The sequence below is a fragment of the Xyrauchen texanus genome, chromosome 28, assembly GCF_025860055.1.
Source record: "Xyrauchen texanus isolate HMW12.3.18 chromosome 28, RBS_HiC_50CHRs, whole genome shotgun sequence".
In the NCBI taxonomy this organism is placed as follows: Eukaryota; Metazoa; Chordata; class Actinopteri; order Cypriniformes; family Catostomidae; genus Xyrauchen; species Xyrauchen texanus.
The window spans coordinates 15,847,723-15,872,029 of record NC_068303.1 but is presented as its reverse complement, the minus strand read 5'-3'; the positions used below and the strand labels follow the sequence as shown (position 1 = coordinate 15,872,029).

General features: G+C 36.7%; 3 protein-coding genes across 8 annotated transcripts in view; 1 reads left to right on the top strand and 2 right to left on the bottom strand.

The window, feature by feature from the left end:
• LOC127622262 (NHS-like protein 1) overlaps positions 1-3,178 on the top strand; it is a 125,222-nt gene extending 122,044 nt beyond the window's left edge. For 3 of the 5 annotated variants that reach the window (XM_052096298.1, XM_052096300.1, XM_052096299.1), the window contains one exon: positions 470-3,178. In XM_052096298.1, the coding sequence (XP_051952258.1) occupies positions 470-1,091 (622 nt within the window). In that variant the 3' untranslated portion in view covers positions 1,092-3,178. The remainder of the gene's footprint in view (positions 1-469) is intronic. The other 2 variants (XM_052096302.1, XM_052096301.1) reach the window with 1 other exon arrangement.
• Positions 3,179-3,434: 256 nt separating this feature from the next.
• On the bottom strand, positions 3,435-16,590 carry LOC127622265 (kinesin-like protein KIF25). 2 transcript variants are annotated; one of them, XM_052096308.1, is made up of 15 exons: positions 16,482-16,590; positions 14,682-14,747; positions 14,084-14,209; positions 13,833-13,974; positions 12,090-12,193; positions 11,566-11,651; positions 10,978-11,017; positions 10,800-10,861; positions 10,627-10,701; positions 9,489-9,632; positions 9,192-9,368; positions 7,791-7,945; positions 6,636-6,860; positions 6,320-6,475; positions 3,435-4,188 (listed from the first exon to the last, which is right to left on the bottom strand). In XM_052096308.1, the coding sequence occupies exons 1-15, from the start codon at positions 16,548-16,550 to the stop codon at positions 4,031-4,033; spliced, it is 1,785 nt and encodes a 594-aa protein (XP_051952268.1). In that variant the 5' UTR covers positions 16,551-16,590; the 3' UTR covers positions 3,435-4,030. The 2 variants fall into 2 exon arrangements, with proteins under 2 accessions (XP_051952268.1, XP_051952269.1); XM_052096309.1 differs by lacking the exon at positions 16,482-16,590 and having other exon boundaries at positions 13,833-14,183; positions 14,682-14,730.
• Positions 16,591-16,934: 344 nt separating this feature from the next.
• Positions 16,935-23,970, bottom strand: acat2 (acetyl-CoA acetyltransferase 2). The gene is made up of 9 exons (XM_052096032.1): positions 23,823-23,970; positions 22,688-22,822; positions 22,055-22,236; positions 21,035-21,152; positions 20,807-20,950; positions 19,399-19,521; positions 19,077-19,231; positions 18,564-18,674; positions 16,935-18,239 (listed from the first exon to the last, which is right to left on the bottom strand). The coding sequence occupies exons 1-9, from the start codon at positions 23,869-23,871 to the stop codon at positions 18,069-18,071; spliced, it is 1,188 nt and encodes a 395-aa protein (XP_051951992.1). The 5' UTR covers positions 23,872-23,970; the 3' UTR covers positions 16,935-18,068.
• Between the last annotated feature and the right edge of the window lie 337 nt (positions 23,971-24,307).

Genomic DNA, 24,307 nt, shown 5'->3' with positions numbered 1-24,307 from the left:
ATATATATATATATATACTATGATGATGCAACGCTAGTAAACCCTGTAAATTATTTGATCGCACTAAAATTGTGTTAACAGGATTAATGTTTATGTGTTGTAGCTATTCTTTTGAAACAGTGTGTGTTTGAATGTTTATGGACTAGCCCCATTCACATCCATCATAAATGTCTTACTGTAACTGTAACATTTAGATGTTGTCAAATTTTGTTTGTTAGTCATTGCAACCTTTACATTTTTACATTTTTCTAGTTACGCTCTGCTCTAGAATATTTAATCAACTACAAATTTAACATTGTGAGCATTATTGATCACAATAAAAAAATCCTTAAAGTAGTCCCAAAAGACTGGAAACGTCACGGAAATTGATTGGTCAAAGGTGTGGGAACCCTGCTTATCACAAAACAACTGACCAAATCTGACCTTTCAACAAAATATGTCTTTAACTCATATATGTGGGTCTTGACAGGTCCAAGCGGAAAGTCCTAGGACGACGGGAATCCGAAGAGGACCATACAAAAGTTCCTTTATCCCCACCGGCCACCCCTACAGGAATGGTTCCAGGCCTGACTTCATCCCTGCCACGCCAAACAAGCTCCATCCAGCGCAGCTTACGTAAATCTGCAACCAGCAGTGACACCTTCAAGGCCCTACTGCTGAAGAAAGGCAGTCGCACTGAGACCAGCTTCAGGATGTCTGCTGCTGAGATGTTGCGCACCACCGACCCAAGGTTCCAGAGAACTCGCTCCCTTGACTCCTCATTTGACCCTGCGTCTCCAACTACACCAAATGCTGACAGCCCCTGTGCTTCTCCAAACCACAGCAAGAGGGTGCCTGAGGACTGGGCACACAATGAGGGAATGATGCGATGGTCCCCAGGTTCACCTTTCTCAACGTCTCCATCAATAATTGGGCCAAGGTATGGCCGATCCCGGACACCACCCTTGGCCGCAAGCAGCAAGTACAACGCCCGTAGTCGAATACTCAGCAGCCCCATGACTGTTATTTGTGAAAAGGATGGAGAGCTTACTGAGAGTGGAGAGCATTGTGAAGAGCCAACCATACCTTTTCCCATCTCTCAGGACTCTTAACAGCACTTTATGTGAGCAGAGCAGCAGTTAGGAGAAGAAATGGCTTTCTCTGTAGCATATGCAGAACGTCTACACAGCATCAAAGACTGACTGCTGGCAGAGGACCAAGAGAGGTTGAACTCTGTAGTGGGTCATGCCACCCACTATTCCAGGCAGTGCTGTGGGTTTCCTGATGTTGTAGTCTGGTCTAAGACATGCTGGAAGCCACATGAGGTAGTGCCACCAGATCAAGCAGTCGGATCTAGCAGCAGGCAGAATACTGCTGTATTTGTAGCTCTTCAGAAAAAAAAAGTAATCAATCTAATTAAATTGTAATTTTGTTTTTGAGGGAACTCAACTTTCAGTGGCAATACTCATCTTTACTTGTTATTTTTGTTTTTTGTACAGCATTTTAATACAATTCAGCAGTAACTGAGGAGCACAGTCAGATTTTGTGTTTTTTTTTTTTTGGTGAAGCGGTTAAAAAGCATGTGAAATGCGGCAATGAAGGAATTACTATGTGACTAAATAGTAGTTCAAGTTGATGGATAAGTGCAGATGCAGAAAGAGGAAATCTGAGTGTGTCACACCTCAAACTTCTCTGAGGCAGCTCTGTCAGCACCTCTGTCGATTGCTTTTGTATGCTGGTCTTCAAAGACTGTACAGAGTTCAACAGAAGGAGAGCGCACTGAACAGTTTACACAATAAGACTTTCTTTTCTTACTGATCTGTGGTCAGACTGGTCCATCGAAAGTGTCTGGAATGTAAAAGGAATTGTCGAACAAGGGCCAAGGGACTGGAGTTTGAGGAAAACCTTTAAGTTTGAGTTTTTTGTTGTGTAGGTTTGCACTGTGTTCATTGTCTCCTTTTATTTGTTGTTGTTCATTTAAACGCATTGTCTCTGTGTTGGTTATTTTCAAGGCAAAGGGTAAATTCTGACATAGAATGAACTTGACCGGTTTTACTTGTAATTGTTTTGGTTACCAAAGAGCCAACGGGACACTTTAACTTGCGTTTTGCCCAATAAGACTGAAATGTGAGGACATTTATTAGACAGAGAGCTGGAATGTTCTGTTCTTGTAGCATCTAGTGATGAAGAAAAGCTTTGATGTAACCTATTAAGAGACTTAATAACTAACTTCTCTCCTTTTTTAACCTGTCAAAACTTTTTCTTTTCTTGTGCAGTTTTATAATGTTTTTTATGTATATACCTAAAGAAATGTTAAGTAACAACTTATTTTCAAAGAATTTGTACATTTTAGAAACCTTTGCTAGGAGTGGCTTCTTTTTGTAGAGTATTTATTTTAGAATAGACAGAATGTGGTATGATGGAGGTGGGGTTTTATTGGGTAGGCGAACAAAGTGTTATTATACGGAGCCTTGTACAGTCTTTAAGTTTCATATTCACCACAGACAGAATTTCTGTCCTGGTTCTTCATCAAAGTGGATCGGAAACCTGGAGAAAGAAAGAAATGAACCAAACGATGGTGAAGAGGATGCAAGCTGCTAACCCTCTGGAGTATGTCTGTGTAATAAAACATGGTGATATTTAAAAACTGGCCATCTGTCTTGAGTCTATCTTTGATTCAGTGCCACCTGTCTGCCGCCAACCCAAACCACTATCTCATTAGCGCTGTCACCATGGCACCCACAGCCTTCCATCAAATCCAAAGGCTTTAAGAGGTCATCATTAACCTCTCTTTCTCTTTACTGACCATCATCGATTCTTTAAAGCTTGATTGAAACACTTGACTGTCAACCTCCTGGACTAAAATGCTTGCAACATTATATGCAAAATGACCTTTAGAGGTCTTATTTACAGTAACATTTTTATTTGATAGATTCAACCCAAAGCACATCTTACATGCAGCTGAGCAAACCCTCACAACAGAATACTTGTTTATTATTTGGTATCTGTGGTGGCATAGATAGAGAAAGAAGTTCCTTGTTTCTCCAGATGCAAGTCTTCTTTTGTGCTGCGCATGTGAACATGATATTCAGGCAAAAGTTACCTCTAAAATAAACCTGTTGATGATGCAGAGAGAGAGAGAAAATGTGTGTGTTAGGCCTTGTATGTGAATTTCTTTTGCTAGCACCTGAAGTCATGCTCTTGATCACACACACTACACAAAAACGCTTGCAAGTAAAATGCTATATTTATCAGCTTCTGTTTTCTTGTTACATCACTTGTTAGATCTTTTAATTGGTTGTGATGAAGATGTAAACAATGAAAGACACTCCTCCACAACTCTACACTAGAATTAATAATAAATACATTAGTGAAAAAATGGAAGAAAATGTTGGAAAGTAGATGGTAAGCATAAATTAATGAGATATTAAGTTTCAAAATGAAGCTTTTCTCTTTGAATTTTATTAAAACTAAATCAACATGAATAGGGATATATTGAAAAGGCAACCAATTACAAATATTGCAGTAGAACATATGGTCAACTACATTCAGGCCCTAATATACTTCAAACCCATACATTCATCATCACTCAATATTTTAACACACACACTGCATATAAAAGGAAGCATTTCAAGCAAACCAGAAACAGAACTGTAAACATGTTTTTGTTGTTGTTGTTTTTTTCAGACAAATATTCCCAAAGTGCATGATCAGCCAAGGAGAGTGTGTGTAAGAACTATATGTGTTTAAGCAGTCCTATTCTGAAAAAAAACTTTCTTCAATTCTATTCTCAAAAAACTATACTAAAAATGCATCTATGGAATCAACCACAATAATATTTATCCGGAACTGCTTGTTTATAAAATTTTATGAACCCAAAACATTCCTTTTTAAGTATTTTCCACTGCAATTAGGTAAAGATAAGGTACATCGTCATGATCTGAGCACCATAATATCATGCATACAGTAAACATACACACAATGACAGTGCATAAGCAGTCCACTCCCATTGCCTTTTACTATCAAATACATCTTCCTGTTGGTCTCTTCCCTAGTTTTGGTTAATTTTCAGAGTTGTATTCTTTCTGCATGGTGGCTCTCTCTGGACTTGTCTGGCTCTGGCGCCAAAGCCCAGAGACTGAAGTGACTCAGTGAGGAAGTGTTGAGTGGGAGACACACACAGCAGTATTAGCAGCTTGGCATCCCCTCCTGTGGAAACAAAAAGGTAGAAAAGACATAGAAATGTCAGTTCAATAGGGACAGATTAAAGCCGGAGCCAGCCTATGACAGTTGTTGTATGACACCAAATTTCTAGTTGAAGCTTGACTGGGTGGGCTGGTTTTAACTGTGGTTTAGCAATTTTCTTGGATCTTACTTTACTCACATTAAAACACATTTAGATGATGGTTTACTCATTATGGTGTCATTGCAAACAATACGTGATAAGATTAATATAATTTTTTAATAGCAGAATTTCTGTATGTGTAAGGTACACTTGGATTTCTCAATAATCAGTACATTTACATGCATTTGAAAAGGTTATTGCCATATTATGTGTATTGCATTATGTCTTGTATCATGAGGTGACAGGTGATACCAAGCCCTAGTTTACATACACTTTAAAAGTTTGATTTCAGTCTGACTAAAACAATAATTTGCCTTTTAAAAATGTAATGTAAACGCTTTAGTCAGACTGAAACTGTACCAGTCTGATTTCAGCGAAGTCGGACTAACAGACCTAAATAATGTAATTGGAGCTCGGCTTCGTCCAGCATGTATACTCTTAATTGGATTTGATTAAAGTGAAACAGTCTGGTTCTGGAAGTTAAAATCCCATAAATTTTTTCCATAGACAAATACATTTTCAGTGATGACTTATAAACCTAGAGCTCCAAGTTTGTTCATCGATGGTATATGTTTCTGCTGAAGCCATCAGTCTGCATTATTTCAACTTCATTGTTTAAAAATCTTATTTGAAATTGGAATTCCTGGTAAACAACTACATAACCCGTGGTCCAACAGAGAAAGCTTCACCAATCAGAGAAACAAGTTCAGCAGCGACCACCCAATCCAACACACTGTGAATGACGTAATCAAGTTGGTGATCTATTTGTACATATCAAAGTATTTAACAATAAATGTAAAATACATTGTTTCTATATGTATAATCAAAAACCTAAAATAAATAGTTTTATATACACTGGCGGCTACTTCTAAACTACTTCAAAGAGTTCTCATCGAAACATCCTCCATGTGCATCAATGACAGCTTTGCAGATCCTTGGCATTCCAGCTGTCAGTTTGTCCAGATACTCAATGACATTTCACCCCACACTTCCTGAAGCACTTGCCATAGATGTGGCTGTCTTGTTGGGCACTACTCATGCACCTTTCAGTCTAGCTGATACCACAAAAGGTCAATGGGTTTAAGATCATAACACTCTTTTCCAATTATCTGTTGTTCAATGTCTGTGTTTCTTTGCCCACTCTAACATTTTCTTTTTGTTTTTCTGTTTGTGGCTTTTTCTTTGCAAATCTTCAGTTTTTTTTTTTTTTTTTTTTTTGGCAATTTCAAGCATTGTATATGGCCTTCATTGCTCAAAACAATAATTGACTGATGAGTTTCTAGAGAAAGCCGTTTCTTAAGACAGTCTATTGCATACTGTGGCAACTCAAAAACAAACACAAAGACAATGTTAATCTTCATATAATGAACCAAATAGCTTTCAACTGTGTTTGAAATAATAGCAAGTGATTTTCTAGTACCAAATTAGCAATTTATCATGAGTAGAAGGACAAGATGTTGGAGTGATGGATGCTGGATATGAGGCCTGTCTAGATTTGATCAAAAATGACTTTTTTCAAATATTGATGGTGCTGTTTTTTACATCAGTAATGTCTTGACTATACTTTGTGATCAGTTGAATACCACATTGGTGAATTAAAGTTTTTTTGCCTTTAAACAAAAGTTTGTGATGTTGTGATTCACAACAGAGCTGGTTGGTTTTGCTCATGGCTTACAACTCTTATGAAGGATTTAATGAAAAGTATTTGGGAAAAGGGATTGGGAAAAATACTTCTAGAACCCAGATGTATGAATAAGTGGGCGGGCACTATTGCGTTCTATTGGCATTGACGTTGTGCACATGCATGCTGGGAAAGACAGGTGGCATGCAACCTGTATGCCAGCATATTTGTCATTCTACCTTTAAATTTTAGATTACACATTGTGTAATGTATACTTGGATAGAAAGATGAAGACTGTAGCTTGAATTCGTGAAACCCAACTGTAGCTCGATTATAACTGCACATATAAACATACTGAATGAGTATGTTCTCACCAATGGCATCCTGTAGGAGATGTGTTAGTTTGCTGTTGCGGTAGGGTACATGGGGTCTTTGCTCAGCTAGAGCTCCCAGAACATCAGACAAAGCAGAAAGACTGCGATTGATACAGGAACTCTCCCACAGGGCTGCACCAGTCACACCTGACATCCCTAAACATTGATAAATATGGAGACAAAACATTAGTGTAAAAAGATTATTAGCACCTTGCACCAAGATTTAACACTCTGTAAATCTTATCTGATGACAAAGCATGATATCAGATGGCCCACTGCCAAGGAACAGACCTTTTATTACATCCACAAGACTTACCCACACACTCGCTCCCAGCCAGGTCCACCAACTGAAGCTTGGTCTTGAGGGGCGTCTGTGTGATGCTGGGTCTGGGAGAAGGGCATGGTGAGTGGCAGGGGGAGTGGCATGGTGAGGAGGTGGGGCTGGATGAGCGCAAAGAGGCAGCCCTGCGGCAACGTGGGCTCCACCACTCCTTCTGAGACACCCCTCGGACCTCTTGCCTGGCATTCTGCAGCTTACAAGCTGCAATAAACATAAAGCACATCAGAATACTACCATAACTGGCACACACAACTGTTATGGTATACACTTAAATCCACCTTTTATTAGGTCCTTCAGAGTGTAGACTAATAAGCTCTCTTTTCAGAGTAGCGAGAAAGCACTAGAGTGAGTTTGTATCTGAAGATAACTTGGTGTGAGAGAAAATTTAGTATTTAAAATTAACATTTGAGTGAGTGCTTCTTCAGATAATACGCTCAAAGTCTCACTTAATAGCCATAACTGTGTGTGTGTGTGTGTGTGTGAGCGTGTATTTATCACTTTGTGGGGACCAAATGTCCCCATAAGGATAGTAAAACCCGAAATTTTTGACCTTGTGGGGACATTTTGTCGGTCCCCATGAGGAAAACAGCTTATAAATCATACTAAATTATGTTTTTTGAAAATGTACAAATGCAGAAAGTTTTCTGTGAGGGTTAGGTTTAGGGGTAGGGTTAGGTTTAGGGGATAGAATATAAGGTTTGTACAGTATAAAAACCATTATGTCTATAGAAAGTCCCCATAAAACATGGAAACACAACATGTGTGTGTGTGTGTGTGTGTGTGTGTGTGTGTGTGTGTGTGCGTGTGCACAGATAGCTGTGTGTAACTTAAGGGAAAGAGCTTGTTAATTCAGATTTGCAACCTCTAAATAAGCATGAGAGAGAGAAATACTACATCCTCCAAACTCCAGATCCTCCAGAAACAATAAAATCACACTGGCATTCAGGTAAGGGTCAGCTATATACTGAAAAATAAATAAATAAAGGAACCGTATACCCAGAAAAAGGGTATGTGATGTAGGGCAAGTTGTTACATTTGTATTGGTTCAAGATATTACATGGGCTTTGAATGTTATACATTTACAAAATGTATATGTGTGTGTTACACCGTATCAGAGAAGATGCATCATACCCAGTGCCAGTGCATCGGGGCTTTTGGAGGTGACGGTGAGAGTGACAATGAAATGAGATCTGGAAGAGTCCATGTGCACCAGTGTGGGACTGTGAGCCCTTAGTTTCAACACAGAATTGATCAGCTGCATCACTTCTGCAGAGCTGCGTACAAACCTGACACCCATAAACACATGCAAACCTGTAGCAGTCATATGCGCATATAAAAAACATATTCAACACAGAGATATAAACACTTATTCAGCAGTCATGGGCAGTCCTCGAGAAAAAACATAAGGCTCAAAGTACAATGGAGAATCAGTTTAACCCTTAAATGCATGAATGCTTCGCCAAACATTATTAAATAGTCTGGTCTTTATTGTCCCGGCACTTACATCTATCACAAATGGATCTAGAAAATGCCCAGATAGAGTACAATTTTCAAAACTTTTTGAAGACAATAAAAAAAAATAATAGAATAGAATATATTATGATAGATTTGTATGTGTTTATATATATATATATATATTAAAGATATGATGCAACAAATATTAAACAGGATTAATAACTTCCACACTGAATTCCATGTGATGCAACTGGCTGCCAAACACATATTGAGCTACACATAATCTACATAAAAGCTACACATATGTATTTTCTCAGGCACTTTTTGAGTCGAGATGCACAACTTTCATAATTTCAGTAGAACACCCAACTGAAAATAGTCATGCCATACTGTTACATACTGTGTTATACTTGCTATAGTTTACTTCCATGCTGGTTCTTTGTTATATAGCAATGTCAAATGTAAATCAAGTCAATCACTGAAACATCAGCACCACCTTGAGTAAGTAATAGCATGTATATGTCTGTGTACTCTGTGTATATGTAATGTGACATATTATTAATTTGTCTTCTAATAAACAAAGAAATATATACCCTGTTGTAGTAAACGTATATATAGATCTGATTATGGAAGCACAAAAAAAATACACCGTTACATATCTAGGGTCTTTAATGACCCTATACACTTTTGGTAATTGAGCAGTTATAAAAACAACGTTGTTGCAATTTTTCCATTTTGTTTTTGTTACACTATTCAGAAGAGAAAGCCTGAGGAATTATAAAGAGGTGTGGGCATAACTCCAAAAAATGTACAGGAGGTGGAATGAGGCCCAGAGTCACTAAAGACCAAAGGTATACATTTAAGGGTTAAATAAACAAATGAATATAGTTGAGTTCACTCTGATCTACCACACATATACATACACCATAAAAATGTCAGAATTTGGGGCCACTGTATACTTTTGAAAAGCATAAATAAGCCAAAATGTCATAATATTGTAATAAGACATTACAATTCCCTTTTTTTTATTTAAGGTGGGAAGTGTGATGTGACTTTATGCTGGCTGCTGTGACTTACTTATATGTTAGACAGGGCACCTCACTGGTGCCTGTGCTGGTTGTGATGACCTCTCTCTTCACTCCAACTGCTGCCCCATCTTCATCTCTGGCCAGTAGGTCCAGAACCTCATTATTATAAACCTCCACCACTGACATCTCCACTGTATGACTGTCTGCTGGTTTCTCTGAGATCAGCCTGTAACATGCATCAATGCAGGCAGACAGTCTAAGGCATTATGTATTTAGTATGTATTGTAGATAGGTGCAACAGGTGTTCATTTTAACAGTGCTATAAGAGAAATGAAGTGAGGCTTACTTAAATAGCTCAGTCGCTGCTTTTGGAATGATGCCCTGTTGAAAGTCCTGCACTGCAGCTGTGGGCTCCTCAGACTGGGAGCCAATCATTGTGTGTGTTTTTCCACTACCAGTCTGACCATACGCCATTATACACACATTATACCTGAAAGATTATTTGTATTTTATTTTTATAGAGTATCTCTAAAAGGTTTTGGACACTTAGTTTCATTGCATAGAATACTATAGCATTTGCAAAGACAGCTAGAGCTTTTCCTGAGAACTAACTTATTAATTACTAATTAGTAATTACATTTAATAGGGATGCACCGATGTATCTATCGACTGCCGATATTTATCAGACAATTATTGAAAAAATTAAAACCATCAGCATATGGGTAATTTATAACTAATTAGTAACACTCTTTGTAAAAATATGTGAATTCAAATACACAATCCAGAGTTAATAATAGACACAATATGTAAAAGTTCACACTCCTAAGCACATGTAATATTTAATTTTTATAATTTATTGTTTTCACGTTAATGCATCTTTCACTGTGACTATCTTTAAAATGTTGGCCTGTCAAGTGTTCAACAGATTCAATGTTCAATGGAAATTATTATTGTTAGAATAGTAAAATAGCTTTTGTACATCTTTTTACATTTTTGAAGCATTCCCAAGTAAAAAGTGATCTCATTTCAAAATAAGCTAAGTGGCAAAATATTGGTATCTGTTTTGTTGGAGGCCTAGGTTTTTTTGGTTAAAATTGGTATCTGGCAAATATTGTAATATTGGTGCATCCCTAACTTTTAACCAACCGATGTCAAGGTGGTTTTAGTAGTTACCCACAGTTGACCAAGCAGAGTAACCACATGTGTAATTCATCACATTAACTCTGTAAATATTCCACTAACATTTGACAAACAGAAAGTGTCATAATCTCAATTTTTAACAAAATATTGTTTTATTATTTAAGAGAAAATAGTGAATGTAGTGCTTGTGCTATCTTTCGATAAATAAATGCCATTTGGTTTGGTATTTTCTCATCTAATGCATTGACATTCCAAATACCTTTTGGGGTCACTGTATAAAAGCTCCTGTCCTTCAATTGAGGCATCCTCCTTTACTAATCTGAATAATTAAAATAAGTACTCACCCATCAAGCAGAGAGGTTAGTAGGGCTTTCACCTCCTCAAACACAGTCTCTTGGCTGTCTTCTGGACCATGTACTCTGCAAATCAAATCATAATGGACACATGCTACATCAGCCACCACATTGGGCCCTGTTTAAAATGGTGTTTGTAGAAATGTTGTGCAGAGTCCAAATACCTCTCAAACTCAAATATTTTGTTCATAGCAGGGCTTTTGGCACAGTTTACAAGAACAGAGTCCTGCAAAAGGGTAAGCATAGATGATCAATTCAGGGTGTAGGATGTAGAGCATGATGATGGTGGCGATTAATTTTATTTTAGCCCCCATAAACACTACAAATACTCAATTCACTCACATCATTGATGGCCTGCACCACTGCTTCACATAATGAGGACCTTAAAATAGAAAATAGGATTTAGAATGCCACCATGACATACAGCATTGCCAAAACATGTGGCTATAAACACTTAATCATTAACATAAAGGAGGTTACATCTGCTCTGTACAATTACAAATTATTACAACATGCAATAACACAGGGCTGTAACCACCACAGACATTGAGGGAAAGACGTCCCTACCCACCCCCAAAATTCAAAGTCAATAGTCAGATGGTCATATTGCACAACATCACTTTACATAACTTGGACACAAACTGGAGGTGGAATTCAGCTGTTTCTGGAGACTCCGCTGTCTCTTTCTTTCTTTTTTTTTTGCAATAATGACCATCTGACTGTAGATTATACCATACATAAAATATGCTCTGTGAAATTACAGTATAATAGAACATGCCATAACACAGGGCTGCAATCATGATATATATTGATTCACCACTATCATAAGTCAATAGTTGTCTAAATCTTTGCTTACATCCTTGGAATTATATGTAATGTAACATACATTAATCTATCACTATTAATACAATGTATATTGATATTATTTACCCATATGTTGTGGGGGATCCTGGTCTATCATAAAAGGGTAGAATTGGGCGTACTCTGCAGTGGACTCTGATGTTACCCCTCAGCTCCTAAACAGAGAAATTTGTTTCTGGTAAAAATCTTATTTTCTTCTACACTGTAAAAACAGTTTGTCAGGTAACCTAAAATGTGCTTCAATGTTTTAAGATCTAAATTAACAGGTTTTATTTAAGTGAAAATGTTATTTTATAGAACTGAATCAACCCAAGTACATTAGTTTACACCAACAAATGTGTGTTTTAAGGGTCAGATCAGGTAAAACAGCTCCTTTGGGTAACAACTGTATAATTACACATTTTACAACATATTTTATTTAAAATATATTTTATGTAAAAAATGTACCCACAGCTAGAGATAAACATATCATACTATCCAGGCTTCTATCCTTCATAATCTCAAGTTAACCTACATAAATGGCAAATTTGTACCCTATAAATACATTAAAAACATGAACATACAAATTAAATTGATGAAAATCAAGTACGTACAATCAAGCTATTGTGAAGCAACATCCTTTTCTGCCTCTCCTCTCTACACCTTTGCTTCTCTTCCTGTAAAGAGTGCTCAAGTGCAGCCAACCGAGCCTGGAACTCTACAGACAAGTCACAAAGGCAAAAACATCTTAATATCTATGCATTCATGTGCATTTAAATATAAATGTGTCAGTTAAAGGCGAAAACAAATATACATAAGCCATTTGTGGCTTGATTTCCCTGAAAAGTTACACTGTGGCTCTGTGATGCAATCAAAACAATTATTTTTATTTTTTAGCATACCAACCAGCCCAACACACCAACACTGGCTCAACCAATGGTGTGAGTTTGGGGAGGGACTATCTGTTTTGTTTGACCAATGGCAGATGATGGGAGTGTTTGAGAAACCTACTTGAAAATGGCCATTGTTATTTTGCAATGCCATTTGGTGATGCTAGTAGCACTGCAATAACTCACCTTAACAGAAAAATTGAAAGCCATTGGTCCAATCAAACACTTAAGTTACATTTAGAAACCTTTTAAATATAAGCAATATTCATCTATTTGTTATCTTATGGCATGGGACACTGAAAGTGAGCATAATGGAAAGGCCATTGTATGGACAATGTCTAGGACAATGTGACTGATACCTTTCTTTAGCTACTAATCTCTCAGTGGGATATTGGAGCTGGACAGTTTATAGTATCTTGACAATAGACACAAGTGAAGTGCACAGTAATGTAGTAGGAAACAATATGTAACTATATAGGTAAAGTTTGACAAGACAAACTTTGATGTTGGCTTGACAAAGCTAGACTATTTAGCAGAGACGGGCCACTTCTATTAAAATTAATGGGAAAAATTGGTACAGTCAATGGATGTAGATAAGAAGTTCTGCCTTACAGGTTAAAGAGCCAGTCAGCTTTTGGATACAGACATCGCCTGTCAATCACCTTCTTTTTAGTGTTTCTAAGGTAAAGAAGCACAATTTATGATTCCAATATTGCCAGATTTTACTGATGATTTGAAATATAATCTATGATCATAATTTTGACCAGCCGTTTTAGAGATTTCGGTGTTCCCCCATTCAAGTATACAGGAGCTGCACTGTCATGACTGGAAATAGCCTCCCTGCAGCATTCCAAAGATGGCCACCAGTGGACTGACTTGCTAGAAAGACTTTGGTGTTTCTCAATGGTAAGAACACATTCTTGTTCTTGTGAAAATCAGTCTTGCCCTAGCTACCTTGAAAGAGCAAACTCAGAAGATATGAAAATTGGGAGATAGTGATCAGCCCTCCCAGGGGTTCGGCTTGCAGTTTTACAAAAACGATATGAATGTCAATGGATAAGATCTACAGGCCCTATGGGAGGCTTGTCACCATGCTGTGCATGTGACGCACAAGACACATGACCTTACTGTCCCTGCTGATATCATACTTTTCTGGAGAAGAGGCGGAGGACAGTGGATTATTTCTGAACACCACAAACACTACCTACTGTAACAAATCTGCTAGTATTGTCATAGAGGAAGAGACTGATGATGAAGAATAAATGGAATAAGATATGGCATGATAGAAGAGAGACAACAGGTGAAGATGAGTGGTTAAGAGTTAGGGAAGTATGGAGTCTTGGGTTCATCATCCAGGAAGTCAATATGATCAAGCAGTCCTGCTACTGTAAATTAAAGAGTATATGAAGTTACAAATGACCACATATATTCTGTACATCCAAGTTCACCTCAATAAAGAACACTCACTCTGTATGTCATTACTTTGGTGATCCTGAATAGTATTTCTGGCAGTGCCCACACATTCAAACAACTGTTTGCTTTGATCCTCCAGTTCTTTGGCAAACCCCATGTAGACTGTAAAGATGCCCCTCGAGTCCTGTTTCAGCACCTGAGAACAACACAGTTCACCTGGCGACAGTGATAGCTTTGCAAACAAAATTAATCTACAAATGCACTGAAATGCTAAAATCTTTTCAATATGTGTTTTTTGCTATCACCTGAACTTCAGACAGAAGTTTGGAAAGAGCTGCAAATGTGGACTTCTGCAGTTTTCTCTGATGTTGATGCTTCTGTCTTTGGGCATGAATCTCCTCATTTCTTCCACGGCGAAGTTTGCCAAAACACTTTAGTGAATTTAGGAAAGGTAAATGGGGTACACTTACAGATATATGTAATCCGTGAACATCATAACTGCCAAATGGTACTTCATTACTTCTGATCCTTTCAAAAAGTAATGTGGTAATGATAATAGATAGTAATGCCATGGTACTTTGATCAATAATATGGTACGAAATGACTATTATTTTCATATACCATGCTATTTTAAATGCACTCTATGTCCAAACAACATGGTAATACCATGGTATTTTATAGCACTTTTTTGTAAGTAGAGCTGGTCTGTACTGCACATTCATATATTAGGCACATGAGTAAATTAGGTGTTACTGGTGAGCACCTGTCGTCTGTCTGCAAGCCACTTATCTTGCAGTAAAACCATCTGTCGGGTCAAACACTTGGCTGCTGTGGAGGATCGACCTCCATTAGGGTGGTAAGATGCATTTCATGCAAAATTTAATACATCAAGTATCTACATACCTCAGCGAGTCTCAAATGAAGGAGAGCGTTCTCTGTTTCCAATTCCAAAATATGTTCCTCTTTACTCTAAAAAGAGAGAGACAATCAGAGAAGAGAGAAAGGTTTAACATATATTTAAAGTAACATACAAAATACTTTACATAAAACTATACAGATTACACATGTAGTATCATAAATAAAAACAGTAGACGTCAAATTGAAAACAAACTGAAGGTTCAGCTGATTATTGTCAATTATCCATAAAACTCAATTGACACACCTGTGCTGCCTATAGCAGCACTTCTGTGCATAATACTTTTAGGCATCATTCAATCCTAATGTTCAAACGAGCCTAAAATGCCCCAAAATGATGTCTATGTATTATTTTGTATAATTTTATGTGTCTGTGTGTATAATTCAGCTGCACCTTACAAAAAAATAAAAATAATAATAATTTGTGGTGGCAGCACCATGGGACAGTGATGGTATCAGATGGTAATATTATGGTACTTTGATATATATCATGGTACCTAATGATTACCATAATCATATACCATCCAATTTATTTGCTAAGGTGATCCAAGGTACTTTCATGGTACATGCCCAAAATAAAACATGGTATGACCATGTTACTAACAAGTACTTTTGTTAGTGGTATCACACAAAAACAACAATTAAGAATCCAGAATCATAATACTTGCCTAGGATGAGGCCATCAACTAAAGTGTGCCATCAGGTCAAATAGGCCAGATAAGGTTGGAGGTTTATAGTTCTTTAATATTTCATATTTAATATCCAATCACTGCAATCTATTTAAATCAGTTGCTACATTAGTACTTGACATGAATCAAATTACATATTTGTCTGAGTTTGTTAAGGTAGGCAGGGCAAATAATTTCACAGAGGCTGGATGAAAAAACAGTGGATTAATGCCATGGCACGCTAACTGTGCTTTTAAATGTAAAAGGTTTATATATTCATAAGTAACTATTAACTATATAAACTTGTGCTTTACTTGTATTTAACTTGGAATATTCCTTTAAAGTTATATTCTTGTTTAATTTATAATTTGTTGTTATTATAATACATACAAATCCTCCTCGATCAACCTCCCCCACTACTATTTTGACACATTTATTTGTAATGCTGTTATTAAATTAAAAATAATAGTAAATAAATTAAAAGAGCACATTTCTTTCTTTACAATGTTGGTTGTGCTATACAAATGCACTCGCCATATATATAATAATATATACATATATATATATATATATATATATTACTACCAGTCAAATGTTTTGAAACACTTGACTGAAATGTTCTCATGATCTTAAATAATCATTTGATCTGAAAGCATATGCTTAAATGTTGAAAATTTGCTTCGTAGACATAGATTACTGTGCAACCATATCAGTTTATCTGATTATAAAACTAAATTGCATACATATAGGTATGCATATATATATATATATATACATATATATATATACATACATACATATAAAAGTTTTGATGATGACTTGGGCAAATAATAAAAGCAGCTATTAAGTGTCTAACATAGATGGAACTTCGATACTGTAAAAAGCATCAGGGTGCTTATATATATTCTCCCATAGTTTGATGACTTTACTATTATTCTAGAATGTGAAGAAAAAATTATAATACTTTGACTAGTAGTATATATATATATATATATATATATATATATATATATATATATATATATATATATATATATTAGACCGTAGATATGCTCACAAATTAAGCGCAATGAAAATATAAAGATTTACCAGCAGTAATATGCTATAGAAAGCCACTCACCCGTAGTTTATGCTCTAGAAGGTGGACTTGATGCGCAAAAATCTGATCTCGATTAATAAACAGCGGCATTTGGAGTGAGAGTAATAAGAACAAAATGTGAATTGAAACAGTAAATGCTGGTCAGCTCGTATGTGGTTTGTCTGAGAGGTGTAATCGGATTACCTGCCTGCGCACACCATCCTATTTTGGCGTACTCCTTGTCTGTGCTATCTGATCTAAATTAACATTTTATATCCTTTTACATTGCTTTCAGTCCACTGTATGAAATGTTATTTTACTATAATGTGACCTTTACATTAGCAAGTTCAACCACACCTGTGCAATACACAGATCTACAGTACCGGTAATATGATATTTGACGCCCCCTACTGTCTGCTTGCATAATTGTTCGTTTCGCTAGGGTTAGTTGGGGTTTTGTCACAGCTCTCACAAAATAGGACACAGCGTTCTTCTTTAACTTCTTTATTAAGCAGGAATACAGTACGGTCTTAATATGTAAATAGCTTTTTCCCCTAAGGTATAAATTATAATTGGGAGATAGTATTAAAGAACAGGACTCGTATTTAAAGGCTGTCTATGGGAAGCAGAGGATAGAGGTTAATTAAGCTTTTTGGCACATGTGTCATTATCTAAGGCAGTTATCTATTGCACAGTAGACAGGTTCAATTCTTAATACTAAGTCATATTCCATTTAGCTGTAACCAGATTCTCTTAATTCAAAGGTTCACTCAGTATTTTTTTCCTTATTAAAAAAAGTTTTGAATAAGAAATGAATAGTAATTTTGAAACATATGTATAAAACCATGCCCACTCATGTGATATGAAGAGTTCAGTCATATAAGTAAACAGATAAAAGCTCTTTTATTCTACATGGAGTAGGCGTGCCTCATGGGGCAGCCATGTTAGCATCACATGAACAGATAAATATTACTCAATTAATCTCAGTAACTGCCATGTTATTGGACACTTTCATTCATGGATTAAATGAATGCTGGTTTACTGTGCATAGTGAATTTCTACAATGGCATTGGTAACTCTTAAACCACTGTTGAATGATGGAGCATCCAGGCCACTAGGTGTCAGTGTAAGCCAATGCCACGTCAACATAATTAAAAAAATGACTGAGTGTACCTTTAACAGATGGAACACAAAGACAACAGTTTATAATCCAATCAGATTCTCATTGAAATGCAGGCAGGCACAGATTTAATCCCAATAAAAGATAGAATTAGCTCAGCAACCATCAACAATGAACAAGAGGGAAAGGAATGTCTTAAGACTTTCAATAAATCATCTTCGTACCAAAAATCATTAAAGTCTAAAGGGAACACATTAGTGTTTTTCCCAAAAAATACATCAGATACACTGTATATGAGATAAGATATGATAGGAAATTATTTCATGATATAAGTGCATTTGTAAGTCCTTTGCATAATTTGGGTTTGTTATACTACTCTTCCCTATATTTACAGTGAATACAAGTTCCGACTTGAGTATGTAATTTCTTTAGTGTTATAAGAGCCTGTTACATTTTTAAACACCTGTCGCAGTGCAGTAAAATATGTCTACATCAGCAGTAGCCCAACCTTAGTCTCTTTCTATACACATTGCAATCCCCATTCCACCACCTATACATAGTGAAGCAACCCCTTTCCGTCCCCCTGTCCTCTGAAGTGCATAGAGCAGGGTCACCAACACTCTGCAGCCAGACATACCAAGAGGATGTCCAAGAGAGATAGCCCCTCCACACACATTTACCTATAGGGGCGGAGAGACACATAAATTAAATGTTAAATTATGGTGTAAACACATGGATACTTTCAAGGAGAAATGTCCTCATTGATCATCTGTAAGACTTTACAAACAGGTGGATAAGTAGAGCTTTTTCCTGGACAGTTTAAAACCAGAAATCATGTAGCAGGTCTGTCACTGATAGCTTTAGAGTAAAAAGTTCTAGTAAAGCTGAACTCCAATCATTTTACTCTCTATTTACTGTTGAACAGAATCCTTGGATAACTTGAGTTTGTGTCAACATGGTATTGTGCAAAAGCTGTATGAGGTACAGTGGAGAAGATGATAGACCTTCTCATGGTTCAGGTTGAGTTCTTGCACCACTGCAACAGACTGAGCTGCAAAAGCTTCATTTATCTCGAATAGATCCACCTCATCCAGCTTCCATCCTGCTTTCTCAACCTGGTAGACAGTAGGAACAATTTACTTTAAATGGCTGTACAGATGCACAAGTAAAAACAGAGAACAAAAACTGAAACTATATTTGCAAGTTTAAGAAAGTTGACTGGATAAAAAGGAAGGGTTGTCAATTAGTCAATACAAATACAATTAGAATAATAATATTTTGACTTTATCTATTGTTCATGGATAAGTATACATCCCCTTTGTCTTTCTTTCTGAATTTGGATTGTGGGGAATGCTGCTTTTAATAAACAGTTTGGATTCATTTGAAACTCTAATTGTTTTTGCATTGATCCTCTGACTGCCCATAACTATAGTGCCAAGTTTCATGATGAATACATTCTTCATTCATATGGTTGAATTAAATCCTGCAGTGACACAATACCTAACGGACACACTTACAGCTTTCCTAATAGCTGGAATTGGCCCTGTGCCCATGACTGAAGGGTCAAGGCCTGCCTGAGCCCAGGACGTGATCCGTGCCATTGGTTTTAATCCCCGCCTCTGGGCCTCTGATTGGCTCATGAGAACAGTAGCTGCAGCTCCATCATTTATCCCTGTTAAACCAAAAGCACCACATAGTAAAATTAGTAAAAGAATGAAAGAAACTGGACAAACTGCAAGAAAACAGTACTACTATAAATGTATTATTAGCAAAGAGGGTCCCCATACCCAGTAACTTTTTGTTATGATTGATGGCTTGTCAAAAGATGTCTGTACCCACCAGAAGCATTGCCAGGTGTCACTGTACCAGAATCGTCCTTCACAAAATAGGGTTTCAGCTTGGACATGGCATCAATATTACTACCATGCCGAGGAAACTCATCAACTTTCACCTCAACAGGACCTGATATGAGTAACAAAGGTTGTATTTCATTCATTCATTTAATTACGAGTTAAACACATAATTAAAATTCTTTCATCATTTACTCAACCTCATGCCATACCAGATATGCATGACTTTCTTTCTACTGCTGAACACAAAGATTTTTAAGAAGAATATTTCAGCTCTGTACGTCCATACAATTTTGAAGGTACAAAAAGCACATAAAGGGAGCATAAAAGTAATCCACTCGAATCCAGTGGTTAAATCCATATCTTCAGAAGCAATGAAGGAGTGGGTGAGTACAGATATTATATAATATTTCATTCCTATTTTTACTATGAATTCTCCTTCTTGGGCAGTAGGTGGCGATATGACAAACAAGAATGTGAATCACCAAAAGCAAAAGAAGAATGTGTAAGTGAAAGTGGAGATTTATAGACAAAAGGACTTAAATATTGATCTATTTTTCACCCACACCCAATCATATCGCTTCTGAAGATTAGCCCTGCGTTCCAAACAGGATAAATCCGCCTCCGAAAGGATAACGATTGTGGCAACCATGTTGAAGTGTTGTTCCAAACCAAAGGGCTCATAAATCGCTGCTTCAAGGGGCCCTTCGAAATGTGCATTTCAGTAGGGTCCAATAGATGGACACTTCGCTGCCAAGCGGACCGGAACCGAGGCATACGTCACAAATATGGAGGTTTGCCAAGTGTAATTTATTGTAAAGTAAACCAGCTGCAACTAAAGTCTGTTTCTATGTACAAAAACATGAGACATCCCGTCATCTCCATAGTCTATTTATATCTATCTATAATTTATTTTCAGTTTCTATTCTGAAAGCAATTAGTGATGCAAAATCATGTGTAAATATTTCTGATTGTGTGCAGGTGATGTTCATTAGCATCAGCCTTTGTGTGACGCAGTGGCTACTTTGGCTTGGATAGATTACTTTAAAGTGCGTTCTGAATTACTGATATTTTTGAGCTTTTTGGACCTTTAAAATTCTGTCCACCATTTACTTTGTATACTTTGCATTGTATGGACCTTCAGAGCTGAAATAGTCTTCTAAAAATCTTTGTTTGTGTTCTGCAGAAGAGAGAAAGTCATACAGTCATACAATCCATTTACCTTAATGCCCTTCAATATAAACCAGTAAACGCATGAAAAATACCTTACAAAAGGTTTTTCCTTGTCAATGTCACCTTGTCGGCCTGTTCACTATTTTCTATAAAGCTGCTTTGAAACAATATGTATTGTGAAAAGCGCTCTACAACTAAAACTGATTTGACAAAAAGCCTCTTACCTTTCCTGGAGGGAACAGTAATGGGCACAATCTCCTGGTCAAAATAGCCAGCCTTCTGAGCTGCTTCAGTTCTGTTCTGTGAGGTTACAGCAAACTGGTCCTGAGCTTCCCGGGACACACCCCACTGCTTGGCCACATTCTCAGCTAGTACAGAACACAAACAAAAATAGATCAATTCCCCTACTATTAGTAGACAATAAAGGTATTCAATCTGAATTAAGAGATTACCTGTGATACCCATGTGGTAATTGTGAAAGGCATCTGTGAGTCCATCAACCAATATAGAGTCCTGGAGAGTAGCGTCTCCCATTTTAACCCCTGACCTCATCTGCAATATGTGAGGAGCCTGTGGGACAAAGTGCTGCATGGTTAGCCTTATCTCATGATTCTTATACAGAGCTGTTCAGTTTGTAGTCCTAAAGACTCAAAGATAATTACAAAGTTTTAACCATGGGTTTCTATTGGGAATAGGTTACTATCAGAATTCAATTATCATACATTTAAGGGATAGTTCCCCCCAAAATGAAATTTCTCTCATCATTTACTCATCCTCATTCCATCTCAGATATGTATGACTTTCTTTCTTCTGCTGAACACAAACAAAGATTTTAGGAGAATATTTCAGCTCTGTATGTCCTCACAAAGCAAGTGAACAGTGGCCAGAACTTTGAAGATCCAAAAAGCATATAAATGGAGACTCTAAATAAACAGAGCTGAGATATTTTTCTAGAAAATCTTTGTGTTCAGCAGAAGAATGTAAGTCACATCTGGGATGGCATGAGGGTGAGTAAATGATTAGAAATTAGAAATTTTGGGGTGAACTATCCCTTTAATTTCTGTAGTTAATATTATTTGAAAACTTTTCCATTTCATTTTACAATAGTGTAATTACATGCCATTTGCAAAGCAAATAAAGCACACTTTTTAAACACAACAGTTTCAAAAAAAGTTTCAAATTCAGGTATGACTTTGTGTTTTATGTTGTAGACAAAACAGGAAGGTGTCTTTAAATAATATTAACCACAGGCCTTATTTTCATCTCATTCTGCACAAATCGAAAACCACTATTGAAAAAAAAAAAAAAAACCCATTGGAAAGTCCTTTCAGATAGGCCTACACATTGAAGCCATGACTGAACTTATATTACCTAATGTATATTTTATTAATGTAGATGTTTTCATTACATAAGATACCTACTTAAGTGCTCTAACATTAGAAACAGCTATTGCTTAAGTCTGTAAGAGTTACCCGGCTCATGCTCTCCATGCCTCCTGCTACCACTATAGTGGATTCTCCTGTCATGATGGACTGAACCCCGAGACAAACAGACTTCATCCCAGAGCCACACACCATCTGACAGCTCCATGCTGGCACAGAATATGGGATACCAGCTCCAACACTTGCCTGCCGGGCAGGGTTCTGCCCATGACCTTAAAAAAAAAAAAAGAGAGAAGCTACAATAACAATATGCCATTCCAGGGCTTGTAGCTGCTTTATTTCCCTTTCTTGCAAAAATGAAATCAAGCTTTGTGTGTTCTGTCATTGATGAGTTGTTTATTGGCATGCTGAGTACAAGAACAGATGGCCTAATGCATATAAACTCGAGGAAGAAGTGATACACAGTAGGCTACATGTTAAATTATGGTGTAAACACATGGATACTTTCAAGGAGAAATGTCCTCATTGATCATATCTCATATGCAGTGTGTCTGATGTATTTTTGGGAAGAACACTAATGTGTTCCCTTTAGTCTTTAATGATTTATGGTACATGAAGAGGATTTATTGAAAGTCTTTTAAGACATTCCTTTCCCTCTTGTTCATTGTTGATGGTTGCTGAGCTAATTCTCTAGATCTTTTGAAACATGTCATATATCAGTACCTGCAGTGAGGACATGTCCCATGATGACTTCTGAGATCTCTTCTGGCTTTACATTGGCTCTCTTCAGCACATTTTTAATGACTACTGTCCCCAGATCATGGAGAGGTACACTACTAAGGGCTCCATTGAATGAGCCTGTGAATGAAAGAGGCAAATATAGCTATGTATTCTTTGGTGGAGAAGAGGAGAATTAATATTTAAAGGGATAGTTCATGTAAAAAATTTAAATTTTGTCATTATGAAATCAACCAAAGCCTGTTTAACTTTGTTTCTTTGGGGGTTGAACTATCTTTTTAAGAGAATTTAAAAAGACAGCAAAAACTCAAAAAGGCATTTTGCCAATACACTTTTGCCAGTTAACATGACAGAATCAGGAACACAGGAAGAAACGCTGCATTTTTACAGGTGGAAAACAGACAAATATCTGGTCTCTAAAACTATGCTATATTGATATTTCATATGCATACTGATATATGTATATATATATGTATATATATATGTATATATATATATATATATATATATATATATATATATATATATATATACACAAAGATATTGATATTCCCATGCATAAGCGTAACAGAAGGACAATTACTGACAACACAAAATATTTGTAAACATCAAAAAAGGTACTCTTGTAAATATCGTTTTAATATTTAGTAAATTACTTTCTTTACTTGAATAAGTAGAATTGTGAGCAGTAGAAAAATGAAGGATGATTAGAAAAGGTTTGACTGGGTGACCAATCACAACATTTCTCCTGGTCATGACGGTACAATAAATCAACCAATCAGAGAAGGAGAACACTGCGGAAAACGCAGAGAAACCAATCAGAACAGTTCTACGTCCTAACTGCACCATAGTAACGCCACAAGACTGTAGCTGTGTGGCTCGAGTCTAGAGTAAGCGAATTAAAAAAGCAAATAAGACACACATTTAGACTATATAAAATTACAGTATTGAATGCACGCTGACTCAAGTAATAGTCTCTTAATACATTTGTTAAGTTGTTCATTGAGGTAGTAACACAGGCGATAATACTTCCTAGTCTATTCTGTCAACAGGATATACTGCAGAATTAAACTGGAAATACGTGATTAGTATTGTAATAGAATGAGACGTGAGATTTTACCTATAGGAGTCCTTGCAGCAGAAACTATTACAATCGAATCGGTGTTCATTTTTGCTGTAACGCTGGATTTACACGCAGGTTCCTTGTTATGTGTCCGGTAGGCTAGCTGTTACTTTTAGGAGCCTCCTACTTCGTACTGCCTACAAGCATGGTGACAGAGAAATGACGGTGCGACGCTAGTTTTACTTCAGCGCCGCTTATTGGTGTGGATGGCTATAGAAAACTCGCATCCTATCCTATGCATTCTATTAATAACAAAGACGTATGCACACTAATGCTTCACATAGTTTCACGATTTTCAACTGCCCCACTTCTCATTTCATCTAATAAAATAAAACATGGTTTGAACCTTAGTTTACATTGCAAGTACAATAGCGAAGCTATTAGCTTAACTACATTTCTGAGTAGCGAGACTGTAGCTTCTCTAGTTTATAAATCAAGTAGCTTTTCAGTAGCGAAACTATATTTTTGACTAGATAGTGGCA

What these genes read in the sequence shown, in the direction of transcription:
- LOC127622265 (XM_052096308.1), bottom strand. Translation starts at nt 16,550, where the DNA reads ATGCCGCTGTTTATTAATCGAGATCAGATTTTTGCGCATCAAGTCCAC. An exon ending in AAAATATTTGAGTTTGAGAG is followed by an intron (nt 10,702 to 10,799) that starts GTATTTGGACTC and finishes TTTGATTTGCAG; the next exon opens with AGTACATGGTCCAGAAGACA. An exon ending in CTAACCTCTCTGCTTGATGG is followed by an intron (nt 9,633 to 10,626) that starts GTGAGTACTTAT and finishes ATAATCTTTCAG; the next exon opens with GTATAATGTGTGTATAATGG.
- acat2 (XM_052096032.1), bottom strand. Translation starts at nt 23,871, where the DNA reads ATGAACACCGATTCGATTGTAATAGTTTCTGCTGCAAGGACTCCTATA. An exon ending in GGGACATGTCCTCACTGCAG is followed by an intron (nt 22,237 to 22,687) that starts GTACTGATATAT and finishes TTTTTTTTTAAG; the next exon opens with GTCATGGGCAGAACCCTGCC. An exon ending in GCATGGAGAGCATGAGCCGG is followed by an intron (nt 21,153 to 22,054) that starts GTAACTCTTACA and finishes TTTGTCCCACAG; the next exon opens with GCTCCTCACATATTGCAGAT.